Source organism: Lycorma delicatula, chromosome 4 (genome assembly GCF_047948215.1).
Source record: "Lycorma delicatula isolate Av1 chromosome 4, ASM4794821v1, whole genome shotgun sequence".
In the NCBI taxonomy this organism is placed as follows: domain Eukaryota; kingdom Metazoa; phylum Arthropoda; class Insecta; order Hemiptera; family Fulgoridae; genus Lycorma; species Lycorma delicatula.
The window spans coordinates 4,869,248-4,893,149 of NC_134458.1; the positions used below are offsets into that span (position 1 = coordinate 4,869,248).

Sequence of the window (23,902 nt, forward strand, 5' to 3'; positions counted from 1 at the left end):
CATTTTTTTATTGAATAGACCTGATAATTTCTCATTCATCTTCGGTGTAATGTTGTGTCCTCTTTCAATAGTTGATAGAAAAAACTCTGAAGGCATGAGAATCTTTAAAATATTTTCCATTTGAACCCATATTTTATTATCCCTCAATGATTTTTTAAATGAAGTACCAGGACCCTGTGGATGGAAAAAATGTATTTGACATTCCTCTTCATTTTCATGTATTCTGACTTCAATGACTTCACCTAACCACCACTTGCCGTCTTACAGACAGCTCACTTACAGACACTCACTTGAGTTAGCTCACAATGGTCAACAGAAATCCACAGTTTGAAGATAATTTCAGGATCAAAATCATCCCAGCTGTCTTGCAGTAATCAGAGCACTTCATTAGTGCCTGGACATTTTTCACAATGTGACAGCATGCACATTTAATCTGTATCACATGCTATGGTTGAAAAGAGAATTCTATAATCAAATTTAATTTATAGAGTAGATAACATGAGTTTTACATTTTGGAGGGTGACACATACACAGAGTGAGTACCTGACCCACCAGCCAGAACACAAAATTTAGGTCTTAAACACAAATTTTGAAAAACCAATTTTTAAATTATGCTTTTCTTTGAAGGCTGTGAAGAAGTTAAAGAAAAGCCTAGGCTGTTAGTTAAGTTAAATAAGATAAGCCTTTTTTGAATATTAATTTTCTTCTCGTCTGCTTGTCTTACAGAGACACAATCCTTCTTGCCTGGCATCATTTGGCTGTGCGCATCATTCTGGTAAAAATCTTGGACACATTTAATAACATTTTCATCAATTACGTGACTGGGTTTCTTTGTGCTGATTTGTGGCAAAATTCCCCTTGTTTTAACTAATTGTTTGGATTGACGGGCTAAATACTAACACTAAACTCGTTTTGAATTTTTTTAATGCTCTAGCTGCTTGGTAATAAACTTAAAATATTAATTTTTTCCTGGGTTGTTGGTAACTGTTTACATTTTATCCTTTATTTTAATGATTAATTCTTCATATCCCCTACTTAAATCAGCATAATTTTATGGTACTAAACTGGTTTCTTCTGTAGAAATATTTAAATCAAAAGAATCATTTAATTTACTGGTAACTGACTCGGCTATTTTTGTAACTTTATTTTTTAAAATTGGTTCCTTTGCACTGCTCGACAATTTTTGAACCTCAACAGGATAAATGCCAAGTGCTGAACAAGCTGTATTCATTGACTTGACTATAACACATTGAGGCTCAAATATATCTTGATATTCTGGTTCGCTTTCTGTATCATGTTGTGATTTTTGTATTATGTTTAAGCATTTTGTACACAGTACTCTGCCTGGAATTAATTTTAAATTTGGATTGCTTGTTGAAAGTGTCAAAGATATTTCTCAAAGAGATTTCTTAACCAGTTTAGTATGACAGCTAAATGGGTAAGAGCAACTTTTCCCATTAATATGAAAATATTTATCTAAATATTCAGTTTTACGAAATGTACAGATATTTTTTGTTTCAGTACATCCACCTCTTAAAGATATCAATGTTTTTTGCTGTTCAGTAAACTAAAATATTGTGCAATACTGAAGATTATTTGTAAGTCAATTTGTGGCATACTGTTTCAATGTGAATGCCAATTGAACACTCCATAATCTGTTTTTATAAAATGCTAGGGTTCTTAAAATAGCAGTACAGTTAGTATAAATTATAAAACTACCAATTGTACCTCACTTGGTCTTATCCCAGTTTCTGTACAGCTAAAATAACAATTTCTCTAATTTGTAAAATTAGAAATAAAAGATGTCGCATAAAAGAGAAGTTCAATGCTAATAAAATTACTTTATCAACAAGTGTACATTACCTAACCACAGTATTAACACTAGCAACAATACAATATATCTCATTGAAATCAAAACAGTAACTGAGCCTTCTACAGTGTTTACATTCAGGATTACACAAACACTCATGCTCGTGTATGCCTATTCACTTTGGTGTTTAAATGTGAATTTGTGTGTATAAGTCCTACTTTAAGTAACAAACTATCTAGAATATAAGCAATCTCATTATAGACATATCAGAATATTTTGTATAGTAGGCCTACATTATTATCTGAAAAAAATACAAGCTGTGAATTTTTTGGATACATTGTTCACAGTTAGAAGGAACAGTGTTTTTAGCCGTTTTGATGGCTTCATTACTCATCAACCCCTTTGAGTAGCAAAATAAATTTTATATGGTTTTAAAGTACATAAAAAGTATTTATGCTGGAAAAATTTCAGATTTTTGCTACTTGTCCCAAATATGGTTTTTGGGCCCCAGAAATAAGATAATCTCAAAATCTTACGATTTGGTGGCCATTTTTATTAATGAAAGATACTCAGTAACAGTCCAATTTTCTTTTATAATTGCTACTATTACCTAAGAGTTAAAAGGTAAAAAACAGGGCTGTTACCTTAAGCCCTTCATTATTTGTTTTGGGCCCAAAATTTGAAAAAACAACAATTTGTAAATGTAATTTCAGTAAACATTGCAAGAATTGGTTGCATAACAAAATGAATTTTGAACACATTAAGATGAAGTTCCATCTTTAATCTCTCCAAAAAGCCCTTTTTGACCTCTGTAAGATGTAAAATAAGAATGCTACAGCTCATGGAAAAAGCGATGAAAATGGCTGTTTTTACCTGCTGGCAAGTTAGAAAATAGTCTATTACTCAAGAAAAAATTTTTTTTTAAATATAAAAAAAATATTTTTTAGCCACTGCAAGGTGGATAGCTGTCATATTCCAAATATCATCAAAATAAAAAAAGTGATGCAAAAAAATTTTTGAAAATTTGTTGAATTAAAATGGAATACCCCTTATTTCTTAAATCATCATCTTTGGGAACTCTATATTTTTTGAATTCAGTTTAGTAATTAAAATTTTCTTTATTAGAACTGTTATGTGATGATAATTTGTTTCAAAATTGAAGTAATACTTCCTCTTTTTCTTTTACTTTTATAGTAATTTTTTGTATACCTGCTACTTTTGTCGGTGACAGATTTCATAAAACTTATTATTTTAATATAAATTATGGGTTACATCTTTCAATTTGGAATAAATATGATTATATTTTTAAAAAAATTATAATTGATAAATTTCTATAAAATTTGAAAAAAAATATAATTTATTAACATATTAGAAATTAAACTTTATAAAATTCTGCTAACCTTAGAATTTCAGTTTTTCTTATATGAAGTAATTTTTGTATTTATGTGTGTATACATAAATAATATATGAATATGTCAGTGATAGAATGTACAATTATATAAGCACATAGTAGTTATTAGTAATAAATAAAAGCATTTTAACAATGATAATATTTTTAAATTAGCTGAAGTCCACAGGATTAGGTAATGACACTTAAGGTAGTTACAAGCAATATCAAAATTATGCTTAATATAAAGCATGAAAAAAGAAAGTTGTGAATTTAACACACCTAAGTTGTGAATTTGAAGTTGAGCATATTGTGAATAATTCTTGATTATTATAATTTGTAATAAATTACCAAAAATATTCAATAAAAAAAAATACTTATTAGAAAATATATACATTCTTTTTTAAAATAAGGAAGAACTGTTTTACGATGAGTTTTTTACAGCTCTACTCATCTCTCATATCTTGCACAGTGGGCCATTCCATGTGTTCTAGTCCATTCTTCTCTTTCCCCCAAAGTTCTTGGCAATTTAATGACATTTTGACTACTGTGCTAATAAAATTTAATATTATATAAAATACAAACTACACACAGCAATCAGATGTTAAACTTATAGTATTAATTTTCAGTTACTAGTTTTCACAGTATCTCGCATCTTCATTGGTATTAAAGTCTGTATTTATTACATTAAAACTTATTCTTTTTATTGATTTGCCTTTTTTTTTTAAATTATAGTATTTTCTATTGTCAATATTTATATATAAAAATTTATAACTGTTTATTAGAATGCCTGTACATTTAAATTATTATTCTAGTCTTGCAAAATATTCTCTGTTTGCATTTTAAACACAGTCTGTGACATGGAACACCTCAACGTGAACCCTTATTTATGAAAACAGTATTGTTAGTTTATTTTACATTTTAATATAATTGTTTGATTCTTACATATTTCTTTAATAACATAAATATATTTTTACTGATGTTGCACTTATCTAGAATTTAGAAAAGTTTTTGGATCAGTAGCATGTCAAATTTTTTCTTAAGATTTATAGATGTTATATGCTTTTGTAAATTTTTAATCATACTCTTTACAGTTACTTGTTTTTATAAAGAGGTCATATTTCCATAAGAAATCTTGCAGCAATAAATCATGTTCTATTTTATCACTATTAAATCTGTTTTTTTTTCTTTATTATGCAGTCTCCCCACTGCAGTTAGTACAGTAATTTCTCTATAGTTTGTATATATATTGCAAGGTTCTTTTTTTTGTGAATAGATATTAACCTGTTAGCCATGTGTAAATATCTATCATGTCAGTATTGATATTTCTCTTACCAGTCTGATCCTTCTATACTCTTAATAACATTTCAAGTTTCTTTTGGTTACCACTCCTTTGTGTCACCTTTTCTTCAAATCTTTGCTTTTTGCTTCCTTCACAATTTACTTCTGTACATTTCTGTCTGTTTTCTTGAATTCTATTCATTGTTACCCTTATATAGGACAGATATGTTTTGTCAGTTACCGACTACTCCACATCTTTAGATTTTCTTTCTTTTTTTTTGTTTAGCCTCCGGTAATTACTGTTCAGATAATACTTCAGAGGATGAATGAGGATGATATGTATGAGTGCAAATGAAGTGTAGTCTTGTACAGTCTCAGTTCAACCATTCCTGAAATGTGTAGTTAATTGAAACCCAACCACCAAAGAATACCGCTATCCACGATCTAGTATTCAAATCTGTATAAAAATAACTGACTTTACTAGGACTTGAACACTGGAACTCTTGACTTCCAAATCAGCTGATTTGGGAGGAAGCGTTCACCACTAGACCAACCTTGTGGGTTCCACATCTTTAGACTACCAGTAGTCTTTCTTTCTTTTATATGGTTTGTACCTATTCGCAGCGCTTCAAATACAGTGCTGTAGGTAGCTTCTTTTAACTTATTATATTTCTATTCTGCCAGACCCACTGCATCTTTTACGAGCTGAAAAAAATTGCTTGCTTATTGTTGTACTGAAGATACATTACGATTGAGAAAGATGATTCTATAATGTTTGAGGAAAAGGCATTGAGTAAGATATGAATAATAACTTACTGTATTAGTTTTAAAAAAAATCTGTATTAGAGATTAGGTAAAATCAAATATGCTTACCAACAATATACTAACAAATTAAATAATAATACAGTACTGTTCTGCACTCTTGAAAGCTAGCTCTGAAATATATTAAATAACCACCATTTTGGTAAGGGTTGTCATACCCTGACATTTTTTATGTCAAAATTGTTTTTTAATGCAGTGTAAACTGATGTGTCACAACCCTATCCTGGTGGTCTCATACCGAAAAAATAGATCATTTGGAGGTATATACCTTTACTAAATTTAATTTTTCTACGTTTAACTGTTGAAAGGTTCCCGTGTTATATAAGAAATTTTATTAGTCTGTGATTATTGCTTAGTTACTTTTCATTTTGACAGGGTTACTTCATAGTGGTATATTATTATTGTTTTTTTTTTTATAAATAATTAATATATTCACTGCAGTTGTGCTTTACATGTTTAGTGCTAGTTAATGTTCAATATTTGTATTAATAATATTTAAAAAGTATAGTGATACTGTTTGAATTTGTTAGTCGAGGTTAGATGTGGTTGTTGTTTTGTTTAATTAAAACCTTTTAGTTAATCATAGATTTTATTATCTGGTAAAGTAATAATAATTTTATGTTTATTTAAATTATAGAATCAAGTAGTACGATAAAGAAATTTATAAAAGAAATACACTGATGCAAAAAACACATTTTTAGCAAAATACTCTTTTGAGGAACAGATTGAGTAAAAAAAAAAATTGTACCATATTGAAAGGATAATGTAAATTTGGCATATAATTCTGCAAAATTATTTTCTTATGCTACTGAAATCAAAATATTTAAGCAACTAAGGATCAGAAAGTATTGACTCCTCTCCTCTGTTTGAAACAAAATACTAAACTAATATAAATACCAAGACTTTTGATGAGGACCAGATGAAAAAGAAATTTGTGTATCACAAGAACCAGCAGTAACTAACCCACTCTGCTTCTTTGGATGAAAAATATTATCTAATATAAGTAAACCAAATTCTAAAGCGTACCGGCATCACTTACTTCATAAAAAAACTAAAATAACCTGTAATGTCTTTAGCGGTCATAATTGGGTGTGAAATATAAACACACGTGTGATAAACTGATGTTTAAAGCATGGGTATATCAGGACATACCACATCAAGTTGATTACCTGCAGGATTGCTCATAGATGGAATAATATTAGCGGTCGATACCATTTGAGCAGGATTGAGCGGATCAGTTATATTTTAATAACATAAAATATGGTATGATACATACCACACATTTAATGCATGTAAAAGTAGTTTTCCAAGTTCTGGACTCGGTTGGTAGTTACTCTGGCTAGCTCTGGATCTCAGGGCAGGTTAATTTGTACGAATTCAGAGAAGCTCTTTTTATCAGTATAATCCATCCTTAGCACATATACAGTAAAAACTTTTTCATCTTGACCGGGATTCAGAACCCTGCTTCTGGTGAGTTAAAAGGAACTCCTACCATTTGTTTTAAAGTGAATATATTTCTTCTGTAACTATTAATTTTACTTTAAAAAAAAACACTTGAAATGGAATTTCTATTAATGTTAGTTTCTGGTTATTTTACCTCAGATGTGAGCTTAAAAAACATTATACGATTCTTAGAAATTCTAAACATGTAAATATATATCTGTTATTAATAGAGCTGTAAATATATTTTATCTTGTTATGTCAAGATTATAGTAACTACATCGTCATTAATGCATACTTTCACACAAACATATACGTACACTTGTTCCATGCACTGGTCTGTATTGATCTCTTAACCCCAACATACCTCTTACATCATTTGTTATTTTCATCACAGATTTTAATTTTTTTCCTCCTCACAATTTTTACTTTCTACACAACCATCTATTACTATTAAAAAAACCAAAAATAACTGTTTAGTGTAAAACGGTTATTGAAATAAAAATAGTAAAGAGGATCCTCAAGAACTGTGTAAAGAAAAAAAAATCTATAAGTAATGGCAAATTCAGATGTAAATTATTTATTCCAAAAACAAAATAAAAAAAAAGGCATTGAGTAAGATATGAATAATAACTTATTGTATTAGTTTAAAAAAAATCTGTATTAGAGATTAGGTAAAATCAAGTATGCTTACCGACAATATTCTAACAAATTAAATAATAATACTGTACTGTTCTGCACTCTTGAAAGCTAGCTCTGAAATATATTAAATAACCACCATTTTGGTAAGGGTTGTCATACCCTGTCATTTTTTATGTCAAAATTGTTTTTTAATGCAGTGTAAACTGATGTGTCACAACCCTATCCTGGTGGTCTCATACCGAAAAAATAGATCATTTGGAGGTACATACCTTTACTAAATTTAATTAGTAAAGGTATGAGACCTTTACTAATTAAATTTAGTAAAGGTATGAGACCTTTACTAATTAAATTTAGTAAAGGTATCTACATAGTAATTTTTTTATTTTTAATAAAAAAATTCTACGCTAATTAAAGTTGTTTTTTTTATAATTTCAGGAATATTACTCCTCTAACAAAAAGTAAAACTCATGGTGCAGTCATTCATACAAGCATGTTGTTATAGTTTTAATTTAAAATGGTTATTTATGAACTATTTCTATCATGTAAAAGTTTTTAACACCTTCCTTTTCTTAGCACACTGTGGCCATTGTGTTCAGTTTTACAGCTAATGTGAAGAACAGGTGGAATCTCACAGAAAATTACATCTCTGATCTTTTTTGTTCAGTGTAAAAGTTGCAATAAAAGACCAAAAGACCTACAAAGTTGAATTTTAATCAGAGGGATCGTATTGCAATGTCTTTTTTTAAAGGACACGTGATTTTACTTTATACATTGAAGGTAGAAATGTTAGAATATATTTACCGGTTATTTAACTGGTTTTTTATATTCCCCATTTCTTTCTGTTCTGTTTGTAATTCTTTAACTGCAATAGCCTACATTATCAATTATGTGTTTTGTTCTGCTCTTTGTGCTTGTAGTTTTTCCCTCCCCCCATTCACCTGCACCACCGACTCGGTATTTCTTGTTACAAGTTTTTGCCTCGTAGTTCCCTTCTTTCCTATTCATCTTAAAATCAGCCTTGTTTCAAACTTTTTCATCCTCTTAATTTTCAACATCCTCCAAATTTTGCAACACCAAATTTCAAGGTCTCTGTTCTTTTCCTTGCTTTATTTATTGTTCGTATTTCAGTACCATAAAGGAGTTTGCTCTACACAAATATTTCTAAGAATTTATTTCTTGATCCTATATTCAATATTAGCAGATTTATTTTTAACTTGAAATATCCAATTTTTTTTACTGGTCTTCTTTTAACGTCTGCCGTACTTCATCCATTCTTTGTTCCTCTATCTAAATATTTAATTTCTCATTATTCTCATCTCTATCACATTTTATTACCTTTTATTAGTTTACTCTTATTTATTTTCAGATAGAATTTATCACCTTGCAATAAATCCATATTATTCAGAATTTCTTCTTATTTTTCTCTGGTTAATTAACATTGTCATCAGTGAATCTTAACGGTTCATTCTTTTACTTTGGATAGTTATCCGGTTCTCAAATTTATCTATTGATTCTTACATCAGTTCTTATGAGTAAAATAAATGTTGAAAAGCAGCAAGGATAGATTACACTCTTTCCTCACTCCTTTAAATCAAAGGTACAACCTTCATTTTTTACTTCATTTCTTCATTTTTTACTTTTATAATTGCTACATTCTTGTACAGATTGTAAATAACGCTTCTTTCACTGTACTTCAGACTTAATTTTATTAAAATTTTAAGCTTTTTATTCCATTTTGCAATATCAAATGAACTGTTCAGTTGTATAAATGTTAAGGAAGCAGCCTTATTATTCTTTCTAAAATTAGTCAAATTTATTTGTATGACTATTATCATTTCATTAGTCTAATTATTTTTATATAAATCATGTTATGTGTGGCTTTCTAATCGCTGTTAATTTTCAAACTAAAGTATCCTTTTATAACTTAAATCATTAATTTTCAGCTAAATATTAGCAGGAATAATGAAAACCATTTCTTCAGGAAATATGTTTAGTTTTCCATTGCGTTTAGCTGTGTGTTACTTGAAGCACAAATAAGATTGTTCCTGAACAAAACAACCTCACAATTACTGAATGAAAGTATTATAGTTTTTTTTGTTTTTTTTTTTTATTATAAAAGAATGAATGAACTTTTTATATTTGTCGGTTGCATCTCTGAGATATGATATTAATTAGATGTCCTTGTGCAAAGAATTTGAAGATTAGATAAAGCTGGTATAGTATAATGCATTACATAACAAGTAGAAGAAGCTAATTTATTTTTCATTTACAAAGGGTTTTATTTTATTTCTTGAAGCAGTTAATTTATATATTATATACTGATTTGACATTTCAAAAGATAATTTTACCACATTTATGATAAAACATATTTCTAACAAAATGAACTTGTTATTTTGAAATCTTTTAGTTAGTACCAGTACATTTTATAAAAATAATGTTAAAGAGACTAAAGTTAATTAACTCTGCACTTTTCTGTTCATTTGAAAAATTGTTATAGCTCAACAGACTTCACCGAAAATTAATAAAATTTACACCAAATTATTTAGTGATTTATCTATTTTTAAAAGATATTAATGTAATTTAAATAAATATTCTTATCAGAGAAAATTTACATACACAAATAAAACTTGTCAGTTCTATTATAAATTTAAAAAAAATCACTAATGTGAACATTTTTACTCTATATTTAAAAACTTTCGTAACCTGTAGTATTTTAAAAAAAATATTGTTTAATGAAAACAGGGTATGTAGGGAAACGTGTAAAAAATTTAATGAGTTTGTTGCTCGGCAGTGAAAAACAAACATTGCTTCTCAGTAGTTAAATTGTTTAAGAATTTTTGTTCATTCTTTTTTACGTTATAGTGGTGTGACCCTATTTTGTTACATTTTTGTGATTCTCTTTTATCTAATTAACCACGGAAATCACATAATTTGTGATTTCCTGTAAGTTCCTTTGTCTTGTGCTGCCAAAGCCAACTTGTATTCATTAAGTTTTTCCACATATACTCATATGATCATGAAAATGTAGTCGGAGCATAGTTTTGGAGATTTTAATTTAGTGTAACTATTAATATTAACTTTTACCAAAGCTACATCAGATACTTTTGAACGCTTCTGCTTCTTTTTCCACCACTCTGTTTATTAGAAAACTACTCTGAACTTTTCTTTTGATTCATTACTTATAATTTATATAGGCTTCCTGGGTCAGGTAACACACTCCAGGGGCTCTTGTCTCTTGTGTATTGTTGCAGTCAATGTCCAGAACCATCAGAGAGGTTTTGTGAGACTGCCTTTAGGTCCAGTTTTTTCTCAGGTTATAGCTGTTGTCAATCTGAGAATTACCGTGAATTTTTATCCATTATTGTAATATAAAATGTTAAAACTTCTTTCTACGTTTTATGCTTTCACTACCCTCTGTATGAATTTCCACTAATCTTAGCACTTCTGATTTAGTATTTTTATAGTATTTTCAATTTCTAAAAGTCTGTCTTAATTTTTTTAATTTATCGAGTCTATTCTTGTCTCTATCAGAGTGTATTTAATAAGTAAAATGTTAAAATGAGTGGTACTGTCAGGCCACTCATTAAATTCATACTGTCTTTGTCATATTCTGGATTGTAGCATCCATTTTGGTGTTGTTTGTTATGACCTTTCTTGTTTTATATTTTATCAGAACATTTGAATCTAATTTGTAATTCTGACTGACATTCCTCAAAAGTATTATTTTATAAAGCTACATTTTAAACAAAAAATGGAACAGTTTTTAAAAATTAACTACAATACACTTTAATGTGAAATTTATAAAAACGTTACTCAAGTTAAACAAGCTTTTATTCTAAAGTCATGATTAGTGACTGCTCTGACTTATAAGTCAGGGCACAGATCTCAAGAACATAAACATTAGAAATTTTTTAAAACTATCACTAAAATAAAATATTAGTCTACTTCTGGAAACTCTGCTACCCTTTTTGGGGACCTATTTGTTATTCTGCTCTTTTCACTGATGCTTACTATGTTACCGTAATATTATGATTATTTTCTGAAGTTTCAGATATTTGATTATCATAGTTACCATTGTGGTTAATTGATCATAATGTGATGATATAGTAAAGAAAAACAACAAACAAAGTTATATAAACATTTAATAAAGTTCTAAGAGTTAACTTTCATGGTTATCTGGCATCATCAGTTGGTGATTAATATTACAATTATATGAAAAATTATTAAATAAAAATTTGAAATTCACAACCTGTTGTGATAGTCCTGATGTCACTACTGTTGCCGTCAACATTCACATCATAATTCCAGCTGATTTTATGCTTATTCACTTAAAATTTTTATTTATCTATTTATTTAATAATTTTTCATATAATTATAATATTAATCACCAACTGACAATGCTGGATAACCATGAAAGTTAATTCTTGGAAGTTTATTAAATGTTTATATAACTGTGTTTGATATTTTTCTTTACTATATCATATTAATATTATGATTATGCTACCAACATAACATATTCTATACACTCAGATGCATTCTTGCTCCCTCATTGATTACAAAGTCTCATGATTCCTGGTAATAGATTGTTACATATAAAATAAAAACTCTGTCATTCATGGTTTTTTTGAAAAGCACCAAATTGCAAATTTAATGCGTGTCATATTGTGAGTCGATAATGTTTATTTCTGTATAACATTTTGGGAATCCTCTAATAAATATTTTTAGATAACAGAAGAAAACCATTAGACACACAATATTAATAAGGATATATTAAATTTAGACAGTTTTCTTAAAATCTAAACTTAATTATGGTTCAATAGCCCTCATTAATTAATTATTTTTTTATGAATTTATAATCGTTTGTCGGCAGACAGATTTTAAAGGAAATTAGTCATTTTTATTATATCAAAAGAAAAGGAACAAGCAGGTTGATGGAAATTCATTAAAGTACATTATCTGAATGTAAGCTGACTTATTTAGAGCCAAATTTCATGGAAAATTTACTAGACAACATTATTACCTGTTGTAAAATAAGAATCTATTTTAAACAATAATAAATAAATATTTTTCTTTACAGGTGAAATTATTGTTTTCATCGGATAGATCAGTTGGTACAGGAAAGGAATCATTATCAGAGGATGATCCAGAAATGTGGGCACTTGTGCAAGAAGAAAAACAACGTCAGCTGCATGGATTAGAATTAATTGCATCTGAGGTTATATGTGTATTTATACTTGTATTATACCCTGTGTATTGTTGTGTTCCTTTTTGTTGTAATTGTTTCTTGTCCTAATGTGTGGGTTGCTCTGGCTGTCTCCCTTGCACTATCCTATTCTCTTTCTCTCTCTCTCTCTCTCTCTCTCTCTATATATATATATATATATATATATATATATATATGAAATGCATACAAATATGAGAATGTATTCTTTATTTTTCAGTCTAATTATAAAACCATCCTAAAATTGAGGTGGAACTTATGTCATATTTTTAATGTGAAATTGGTGGTGGGTTCCACGAGTTAAAAGATATTATTACACGTTTCTCTGAAAAGAGCTAGGCAATAGGATTTTAAAACATAACCAGCTCATAACAGTAATTAGTTTTTATTACTCTGTATATTACAGAGATGTGAATGTAATTAAAATAAAATTTATTGCAAACTACTCTAAGAATACAATTTAAAAAAATTATTTATCCTTTAGAAATGTGAACTGGAAATTTACTTTAATCAGTGAGTATCTTGAGATTATCCTGCCTAGTTCTGGTTAAGTCTTGAATCTTGTTTGTTAATATCATAAGAGGTTAACTGATTGTACCGTATTGAAACATTTTAAAGCAATCTGTGACTGAAAAGAAATCTATTGTGTATTGAGAAATTGTTTGAACCACTTGTTTAAAAGCACATCTTTTGGAATCTCCTTTAATTTTTTGCCATGATCTCTACTTTAAAAAAATTCCATTTTTGTGGTAATAATTCCCTGAACTTTTAATTAACTTACCAGAGGCTGTTTTACTGTTAAATTTTGCAGTATTTTTCTTTTTGTTCTAATTAATGCTGTAGAAAAAGACAAATTGTTTTCAAAGTTTCTTGTATGTAAATCAATTTTAGTTTGTCAAATAAAAATGAAAACATTAATACTCACTTGCATAATTAATGAGAATTATCCTTCAGAACATTTTCAGAGATCTTATCTTTTTATCCCCTTGTCAATGAAAAATTAATTCCAAAAAAGCAACAACATATGATCCAGGAAATGATTTGAAGGAATAGTTTTCATCAGATGTGCGAGTCGTGTATGGTAATATTTTTAATAAATTATTGATCTCAAACTTGAAACATAATGATTATTGTACAAATTATTTGATTTTTTATCTTTTACATCTTTAACAGGCCAATCACACTTTTAAAACCTGTTCATAAACTATTTATTTATTAAAAAATTTTAACATTTTTTTTTACGATGTAGATTTACATAGACAATATGAAATTGCAGCGCAAATTTCACCACAACATTTCAGAAATCTCTATTTTAGATTGATCAAAGTTATGGTCTCAAAAGAATGACATTATTTCTCGTTTTTATGAGCAGGAGACTGGTCATAATAAACTTAAAACTAAAAACAAAGAATTCCCTTTTATTTATTATTTAAAAATTAATTTTCTTAAATTAAAAAATAAATAGTACAACGTTTTACAATATTCTCGTAGAAAATAGAAGTAACACGCACATTAAAAAATAATAAAACTAAGACACTGATATTCTCACTTCAAGCTTGATCATGAATAAGGTGAATTCACCCAAACCAGCACAAAATTTCATGTACACAATTTTGCTTAAGACTGGTCAACATACAAAATTGGTTGTGAATGACAGAAAGCAAAATTAAGGGCCGTATAAAGAATAAAAGAGAAAACGATAAGTACGCTGCTCACACACACAAATATTTATTTACAGTCAAATCATACAACATGCATAATAAATATAATCATGAGATTTTTGCTTTTACTTATTCCTGTATGATTTTGAACATATTTTCAAACCATTTGTGACAGGGTTAAAATCCAATCTCTCTGCTTCTATTAAAATAATTATATGTACTAGTTTTATTTATAATAGAGAGTACATTTTATTTTAAAAAGGTGGTATTTTATTCTAGTATTCTGAACTTACTAATTATATAGAATGTAGTTAGCACCTTATATGTACACTGATATCCTGAAGAAAGCACCTTCATTGAAAGAAAATGCTGAGAAAGAGCTTATGTACCTGCTTTTTTTTACAGACTACATAATAGATCTCTTTCAGTGATTTATTATAGCAGTCTTATTCATTAAAAAGTACTTCTCCGATCTGAAAGACAATAATCAACTGTTTAAGTTAAAAAGGTAAATAATCAACTGTTTTATTTGCTAATTGCAAAATAATAAATAGATTTGCCGTAAAATATGAGGACACGGCTGGCTGAGAAAACTGTACATTTTTTCAAAAAAATAGAGATATACTATGAGGCCTTTAAAGTGGGCTCTTTAAGATAACCTGAAGTCAGTAGATAATCAAAGATATATTATTACAGCACTGTTGTGAATGACATGATCACAATTTTGTTGACTTACAATGATGATATCTTGTGCTAATAAAGTGGATTGTCAAATGTGTAAGAATTGATCGGTGAAAATTTTATTTTGTTGAAGTATCATTTAAAGACAACTTGTTAAATATAAACCACAACCTTATATCGGACTTAAATCAGACTGCATTGTAAATCTTTTACATCATAAATCTTTAATCCAATTAGGATTATAAGCCAAAGGTGTGTCTTTTGCAAATGTTGTGATTGTTAAACCCTAAAAGTTTTCTTTGCACAGGTCATAAAAAATAGAACTGGTCATATAAAGACTTCACTTGTACTTATTTTCTAATAATAGTAAACACTTTGAAGGAGAACACAAAAATAAAAAATTATAGAATGGATGGTATAAAAATTACTATACATTTATAGAGTGAAAGAAACATCTACTGTACAGTCTGTTAAAAAAAAAACTAATTTTTTTACACTATTCGTTGTTGAAAACTCACACACCAAACCCCCTTCTGTGAGTATGATGATGATTCATTTAAGTGTGTAGATTTTGTGTTAACCAATATTTGTTGTTCTGACTTTTGATGTAACCACTTATTGTAACTTTCAAATATTGCTAAAACACAGTTACTCAATATCAGTGTGCTCAAGACAAATGATATTTGTGATAAAATGATTGCTTTGTACAAATACTATCGAAGTTAATCAAGAGGTTAAGATCACATTGCAGTAAATCGAATAGATTTATGGAACTAATTTTAGCACCATTCTGAATGTAGTAGTTTATAATAGCATGGATACAGTACTCATAATTAACCGAGAAACGATTTGGAACTTGAGTTGTATATACATGACTATAAATAAGTTTGTTAAAATTAATTTAAAAGTTGCTTTACTTTCCGCTTTTACTTATTTTATGATATTCTTTGAATACTTTCACAGTGATCTCTATTTTTTTTTCAAACAGATTTTTTATGATTAACTTTAAAATTATAGATAAATGTTTTCTATTTTACTCATATAAATAAAATTAGTGTTTAAGGGTTTATGAACATGAAATTAAACATATCGAATCTTGAACACAGAAGATTATCAGCATCAAGGTATTATACAATAAACTCTGATCAAGTTGGTTTCTGTAGTATAATTAATACTGTAAACTAAATTTACAGAAATTATTACACTTAATTTTGTTGTTAATTAATCACAGTAACTGCTTTTTTTTAGGTGTTTTTTCTTTTCCTTAAATCTACTTATTGATAATTTCCTGCTAATTTTTGTGATTCATAATAAATAAATAAATGTCTTGTGATGTTAGTGAATGTATGACAGAAAGTATAGTTTCAGATAAACTTATGTTGAGTTAAACGGTATAATAAAAAGTATGTAATTTTTATTAAAATAAAAAATAGTGACTTTTTTTATTATTTGTGTTTCTTTTATTTTTATCTAGCTATTCATTGTGCATTTCGATTAACATATCCTAACAGCACATTCACCACCACCACCAAAAAAACTTTTATATTTTTTTTTTAATTCTTGTGAGCAAATTTGTTTACGATAGCTGTTAAAAAGAGCAGTTTTTTCACATTTTAGGTTAACGTCACAATACTTAAAACCACCCTTGCGGGCGGCATCTCAGAATGGGATTGTTAAGTGTCCAAAATTGATTACCTCTTAAGTAAAAATATTTTTTTTGAATGATGAAAATTGATATAACGTAAGTTAAATTAGAAATTGATACTAACGAATCGGGATTTTCCGCTAGTGATCGGTACATTCTGGTGCCTACCGTTATAGTTCATTATTTTATGAAGAAAAACAATTGCAAAAAAAAACAAAAAATATGCAAAAAAAATTTTAAAACAGTATTCTTAAATTAAACGCACTAAAAAAGGTAAAAAATAATTTTAGGATGTTATCTCAGAATGGATTTGACAACAAGCTTTGATGGTGATATATAAGATTATGTGAAACTCATAGTTTCAAATTAAAAATTTGATGTTTTTGTCAATTTTTTCTTATGCATGTTCGCACCTCACTCTGTAGGCCATTCATCACACATAAGAAAAAATTGGCAAAAACATCAAATTTTTAATTTGAAGCTATGACTTTCACGTAATTTTACATATCACCATCAAAGCTTATTGTCAAATCTATTCTGAGATACCATCCTAAAATTATTTTTTACATTTTAGTGCGTTTAATTTAAGAGTGGAGTTTTAAAATTTTTTTACATATTTTTTATTTTCTACTTTTTAGTGCATTTAATATGAGTGGTTTTTAAAAAGTTTTTTTTATTTTCTGCTTTATAGTCTTCATAAGTTTATACTTAACTATGCTAGCGCACAAGTTTGAGTGTATTTAGCGAAAGATCAGATCAGTACGTTTTATGGTGGGTGAGTGCAATCAAAAGATAGGGCTAAACGATTTAATTTCCGATTAACCAAGATCTGATCGATCAAGAGTGTACCCAATGGGTTGAACAGTTGGCGCTCGACCTGCTGATACATATGCCGTTTGAATCGTGAAAATTGGACGAGATATTATGGTGGCACTCCATTGCACCTCCTCCCCAATTTCCAAATGGCATCCTAGGGGCATTTGAAAATATTATCATTTGTTGGGTACCACATGGATCGGATGGGGGGGGGGTTAAAAAAATTGTTCTAAGAGCTAGGACCGACCGTTTTTGAGATATTTGCATTTTCGTTTGAAAATTTGGATCCAATTAAAAAAGACTAAATTTTCCCAAAACTTTGATATATATATATATATACAGTATATCGATATATAATAATATAACAAGTATACAACTGACTACCCCGACACATGTTCTAACAAATTGGGATTCTTTGCTAGTGATCATTACATTCCGATGCTAAGCTAAGGGGACACATACAAATGCCATTTAGTAGGCTAGGATAATCATGTGTAATGCTCTTAGTCACTTACATGGCCATTTTCAATAACTGATACTGCTGTTCTCATTAAAGTATTAGCTGATGTAATTGCTGGTAGGGTTTTTTTGGGAGGGGGCAGGCATGAACTTAGATTATGATCAAAAAGTGTGATGGGTTTCAGTTATGTCATTTAGTTTGTTGTGTGTTTGTGTATTTCATAATGTCAAGAAGTGGTCCTTTTTGTACATGTACAGAATATAAAGGTTTTTAATACTGATGGATTATTGATTTGAATCTGTGAGATGGTCGGCATCACCCCCTTACCTTCAAGCTTTTCTATAGATACATAAACCTGACATTCTTGTAAAATATTAGAATATCCCCTCTTATAAATTCACTTGACATTGTCAAGATCATCAGAAATACATAATGATAAATTCTAGTACTGATTTTTGAAAACCAATACACTCTTAAACTAGACAAGAAACATCTACATACCTCCATAACTCCTGATTCTTAAATCATTGACCTTCATGGCAAAGCAGTAACATATGAGGCTTTTATCTAGAAGGTTCTGGGTTCAAATTCCTGTCTAGCTTGGCATTTCTAATCTGCTAAAAAATCTCCTTTCCATATTCCTATACACAAGCGTTTAGCTTATTTGGGGAATTCATCATCATAAAAAAAAAACATTGGCATCATTTCACATAAATCTATTCATTAACATCACGGTAGCAAAAACACTCCCCCATTCCTAACCTGAATATCAATGTACCCAAACATATCACAAAAATGATAATCATATTTTATTAGAAAAGATTACTTTATGTTTCAAAATAAACATTACATACGACCTTATGCTGGCCTTCTATGGTTTCCAGCATCCTAGTAAAAATGTTTTTGCAACACAAGATGAGCACATATAGTTGCTAACAAAAATTATGTTGATATCATTAAAACAGTTAACATATGTAAACAAAGTAGATCGTAAATTAAACTTTACATTGAATACAAACATAATTAATAAATAAATTTTCTTGACCATATCATCACAAAAAAGCAACTGACAGAAACATTTGAAAAATATATAGAAAATCATCAACGATAGACACTCATTCGCAACTCATACCAGCCAACCTCTCTTTAACTGTCTGCTTTCAGAAGTGAATCACACTTCTGAAAGCAGTCATTAACTGCTTTGTGTGTGACTACTCAACACACATATATCACCTGAAGATCACAACAGCACACTCATTAACTAGCTTCTGCATGACAACACAAGCTAAAAAAAGCTGATTACAATATACCTTTCAGAACAAAAAACAAAACAATTCATCATAGACTGTACAAAGTGAACTGCTCTGCACACACAGTGTTGTGCATTTGACAAACAGGATATACAAGTAGTTTTAAAAAGGATGTACCAAATATTTCAAAGTATTGCATAGCAGTGTACCAGTTTACAAGATGTTCTAATCATCTCACAAATGTAAATCAAAATCCACCTACATAATAACAACCTTGATTTTCTACATGTTGGTAAAAGGATCGCATCATAACAAACTTAAACATTTTAGGACCATGTTGTAAATGACTAACTAATACAAGAAAAGCTACTGATAATAACATCAGCTGATGTCAGTGTTAGACAGTAGTTATTAAACCATTATATTTTATAAATTTAATTTAGATTTTCATAAAAAATTAATGGTTTTTCACTGTCGACCATCAGAGACAAAACCATCATAAAGGTCACATTGTATCAATAGAAATATTTGATAGATGATTCTGCTTATTAGATCATTGTGAAAACTGATTTTTTTCTTATGATGCATTAGGGATAGCAATGATACCCAGTATCACTCTCTTCCAATCTAATGAGTGTAAGTATTTCTTCTGTGTAATATAAATGTATATTTTTGTATTAATGTACTTACATATTACATGTATTAATGGAATGTATATTTTAACTAGACCTTCACTTGAATGATCTATGGATTTCTGAATTCTTGTTAAGATAAATTAAAAATTGTGGGAAGATATTTGTCTTATCGAGTAAACATTTTTAACTGGAGCTCAGGTTTACTGAATTCTCAACTTAAAATAATAGACTTTTGCACATTTATACATGCTTTTAGTCTTTATATACTATAAAAGGAGCAAGTCAGTGTAGTTAATTTTCAGTTTGCATTTGCTTCTTGTATACTTTATTCTCATAGGTCGGGTGTGTTTAAAAGAAGTATAGAGTTTCAAATGCAGTGTCACATATTATACACTTATAAAAATAATATTTAAATTTATAGCCCTCAAAAACTTACAGGTGATAATAAAATCCTGTACATAAGTCAATCATATCCCTGTAAATGGCTGCTCAGTTTCCACCGATCTCTGACTTCTGAAGTAGTAGTTCAGCAGCTATAGTTATGTTCTGTTGCGTACGGTCAGAATACTTTTATCTCGTATTATTTAACTCTGAGAATATTTTCTTTGTATTGTCCTTTATGCTGAAAAAATATAAATTAGAACACTTACTTTCCATTAATTATGTATATAATAGAAAACATAATTTATGCTAAAATAAAGCACTGTTATAAAATGAGAGAAAATATTAATAATTTATTTCCTTTTGTCTTCTTAAAAATATTTTCTTTATAGCTTCACAAGCATATTAGTACATGTAAAGAACAGAGCTCCAAGTACACATGCAAAATTTATCATCCGTTTCTAATAAGATTTCCTAGAATATAATCATCCAGGAGGAAATAAATTGGAAAAACAATAATTATATATGTGCAAACACAGTTTTACATCTGTAAATAAGGTAGATTATAATCTACTAATTTACTGAATGAGTTTAATGTAAAGGAAAATGGCAATCCAAAATATATATATATATATGACAGAATGTAAAGCATGTTTACTGTTTTAAGAGAAAGAATAAATTTCATCTTCTTAAGAAGAAGTTCTTTTTAACATGTCGTAAGATAACGCATATATAAAAAGTTACATAGGTATTTATCCTGCAGAAATGTACATGGACATCTGCATGCAGCCTGATTTATTAAAAAAAAAAACACAAACATAATAATATAACAAACAATACTGGTACCTTCCTCCTCTATGAATCATGAGACCATGCCGTTGGTGAGGGGGCTTGAGTACTCAGTGATAGAGAGTAGCTGGACCGAAGGTGCAACCATATCGGAGAGGTATCTGTTGAGAGCCAGACTAAGGAATGATTTCTGAAAGAGGGCAGCAGCTCTTTCAGTAGTTGTTAGGGGCGTGAGTCAAGACGACTTAAACGGCCATATCAACATCACTCAGTCCTCTGAGTACTGCGCAGCTGAAAGCAATGGAAAACTGCAGCTGCTTTTTTTCAAGAAAATGTGGCTCTCTGCATTTTCATATAGCAATGATGGAGGCGCCTTCCTTGGTAAAATATTCCGGAGGTAAACTAGTCCCTCGTTCGGATCTCCGGGTGGGGACTACTAAGGAAGGGGTCACCAGAAAATTAAAAATAACATTCTACGAGTCGGAGCGTGGAATGTTAGAAGTTTAAAAAAGGTTGGTAGGCTGGAAAATTTAAAAAGACAAATGGATAGGATAAATGTGGATGTAGTAGGAATTAGTGAGGTTCGGTGGGAAGAGGAAGGCGACTTTTGGTCAGGTGATTTTAGAATAATAAACTCAGCTTCAAATAATGGGCAGGCAGGAGTAGGTTTCATAATGAACAAGAAGATAGGGAAGAGAGTAGAATATTTCAAAACGCATAGTAATAGAATCATTGTAATAAGGATAAAATCAAAACCTAAACCGACAACGATTGTTAACGTCTATATGCCTACAAGCGCCCATGATGATGATGAGGTAGAGTGTGTATACGAAGAGATTGATGAAGCAATGATGAAAAAACTGGTACCTTAATTGTGTACACATGGTTTTTATTTTTGCTTTTTCAATAAACTTTTTTTTTTTTTTGTCTTCAGTCATTTGACTGGTTTGATGCAGCTCTCCAAGATTCCCTATCTAGTGCTAGTCGTTTCATTTCAGTATACCCTCTACATCCTACATCCCCAACAATTTGTTTTACATACTCCAAATGTGGCCTGCCTACACAATTTTTCCCTTCTACCTGTCCTTCCAATATTAAAGCAACTATTCCAGGATGCCTTAGTATGTGGCCTATAAGTCTGTCTCTTCTTTTAACTATATTTTTCCAAATGCTTCTTTTTTCATCTATTTGCCGCAATACCTCTTCATTTGTCACTTTATCCACCCATCTGATTTTTAACATTCTCCTATAGCACCACATTTCAAAAGCTTCTAATCTTTTCTTCTCAGATACTCCGATCGTCCAAGTTTCACTTCCATATAAAGCGACACTCCAAACATATACTTTCAACAATTTTTTCCTGACATTTAAATTCATTTTTGATGTTAACAAATTATATTTCTGACTGAAGGCTCGTTTCGCTTGTGCTATTCGGCATTTTATATCGCTCCTGCTTCGTCCATCTTTAGTAATTCTCCTTCCCAAATAACAAAATTCTTCTACCTCCATAATCTTTTCTCCTCCTATTTTCGCATTCATTGGTCCATCTCTGTTATTTCTAATACATTTCATTACTTTTGTTTTGTATTTGTTTATTTTCATGCGATAGTTCTTGCGTAGGACTTCATCTATGCCATTCATTGTTTCTTCTAAATCCTTTTTACTCTCGGCTAGAATTACTATATCATCAGCAAATCGTAGCATCTTTATCTTTTCACCTTGTACTGTTACTCCGAATCTAAATTGTTCTTTAACATCATTAACTGCTAGTTCCATGTAAAGATTAAAAAGTAACGGGGATAGGGAACATCCTTGTCGGACTCCCTTTCTTATTACGGCTTCTTTCTTATGTTCTTCGATTATTACTGTTGCTGTTTGGTTCCTGTACATGTTAGCAATTGTTCATCTATCTCTGTATTTGAACCCTAATTTTTTTAAAATGCTGAACATTTTATTCGAGTCTACGTTATCGAATGCCTTTTCTAGGTCTATAAACCCCAAAGTATGTTAGTTTGTTTTTCTTTAATCTTCAACTATTAATCTGAGGCCTAAAATTGCTTCCTTTGTCCCTATACTTTTCCTGAAACCAAATTGGTCTTCTCCTAATACTTCTTCCACTCTCCTCTCAATTCTTCTGTATAGAATTCTAGTTAAGATTTTTGATGCATGACTAGTTAAACTAATTGTTCTGTATTTTTCACATTTATCTGCCCCTCCTTTCTTTGGTATCATGACTATAACACTTTTTTTGAAGTCTGACGGAACTTCCCCTTTTTCATAAATATTACACACCAGTTTGTATAATCTATCAATCGCTTCCTCACCTGCACTGCGCAGGTATTCTACAGGTATTCCATCTATTCCAGGAGCCTTTCGGCCATTTAAATCTTTTAATGCTCTCTTAAATTCAGATCTCAGTATTGTTTCTCCCATTTCATCCTCCTCAACTTCCTCTTCTTCCTCTATAACACCATTTTCTAATTCATTTCCTCCGTATAACTCTTCAATATATTCCACCCATCTATCGACTTTACCTTTCGTATTATATATTGGTGTACCATCTTTGTTTAACACATTATTAGATTTTAATTTATGTACCCCAAAATTTTCCTTAACTTTCCTGTATGCTCCGTCTATTTTACCAATGTTCATTTCTCTTTCCACTTCTGAACACTTTTCTTTAATCCACTTTTCTTTCGCCAGTTTGCACTTCCTATTTATAGCATTCCTTAATTGCCGATAGTTCCTTTTACTTTCTTCATCATTAGCATTCTTATATTTTCTACGTTCATCCATCAGCTGCAATATATCGTCTGAAACCCAAGGTTTTCTACCAGTTCTCTTTATTCCGCCTAAGTTTGCTTCTGCTGATTTAAGAATTTCCTTTTTAACATTCTCCCATTCTTCTTCTACATTTTCTACCTTATCTTTTTTTCTCAGACCTCTTGCGATGTCCTCCTCAAAAATCTTCTTTACCCCCT

The 23,902-nt window shown here is 29.6% G+C and overlaps 1 protein-coding gene across 5 annotated transcripts in view; it reads left to right on the plus strand.

The window, feature by feature from the left end:
* The window catches only part of LOC142323062 (serine hydroxymethyltransferase, mitochondrial-like), a 288,888-nt gene that overhangs the window by 192,227 nt on the left and 72,759 nt on the right, over nucleotides 1-23,902 (plus strand). For 4 of the 5 annotated variants that reach the window (XR_012756013.1, XM_075362187.1, XM_075362186.1 and 1 more), the window contains exon 2: nucleotides 12,460-12,597. Coding sequence is in view for 4 of the 5 variants with exons in the window: in XM_075362187.1 (XP_075218302.1) it covers nucleotides 12,460-12,597 (138 nt within the window). In the remaining variant the exon portion in view is untranslated. Of the gene's footprint in view, nucleotides 1-726; nucleotides 776-12,459; nucleotides 12,598-23,902 lie in introns of all 5 variants that reach the window. The other variant, XM_075362190.1, reaches the window with a different exon arrangement.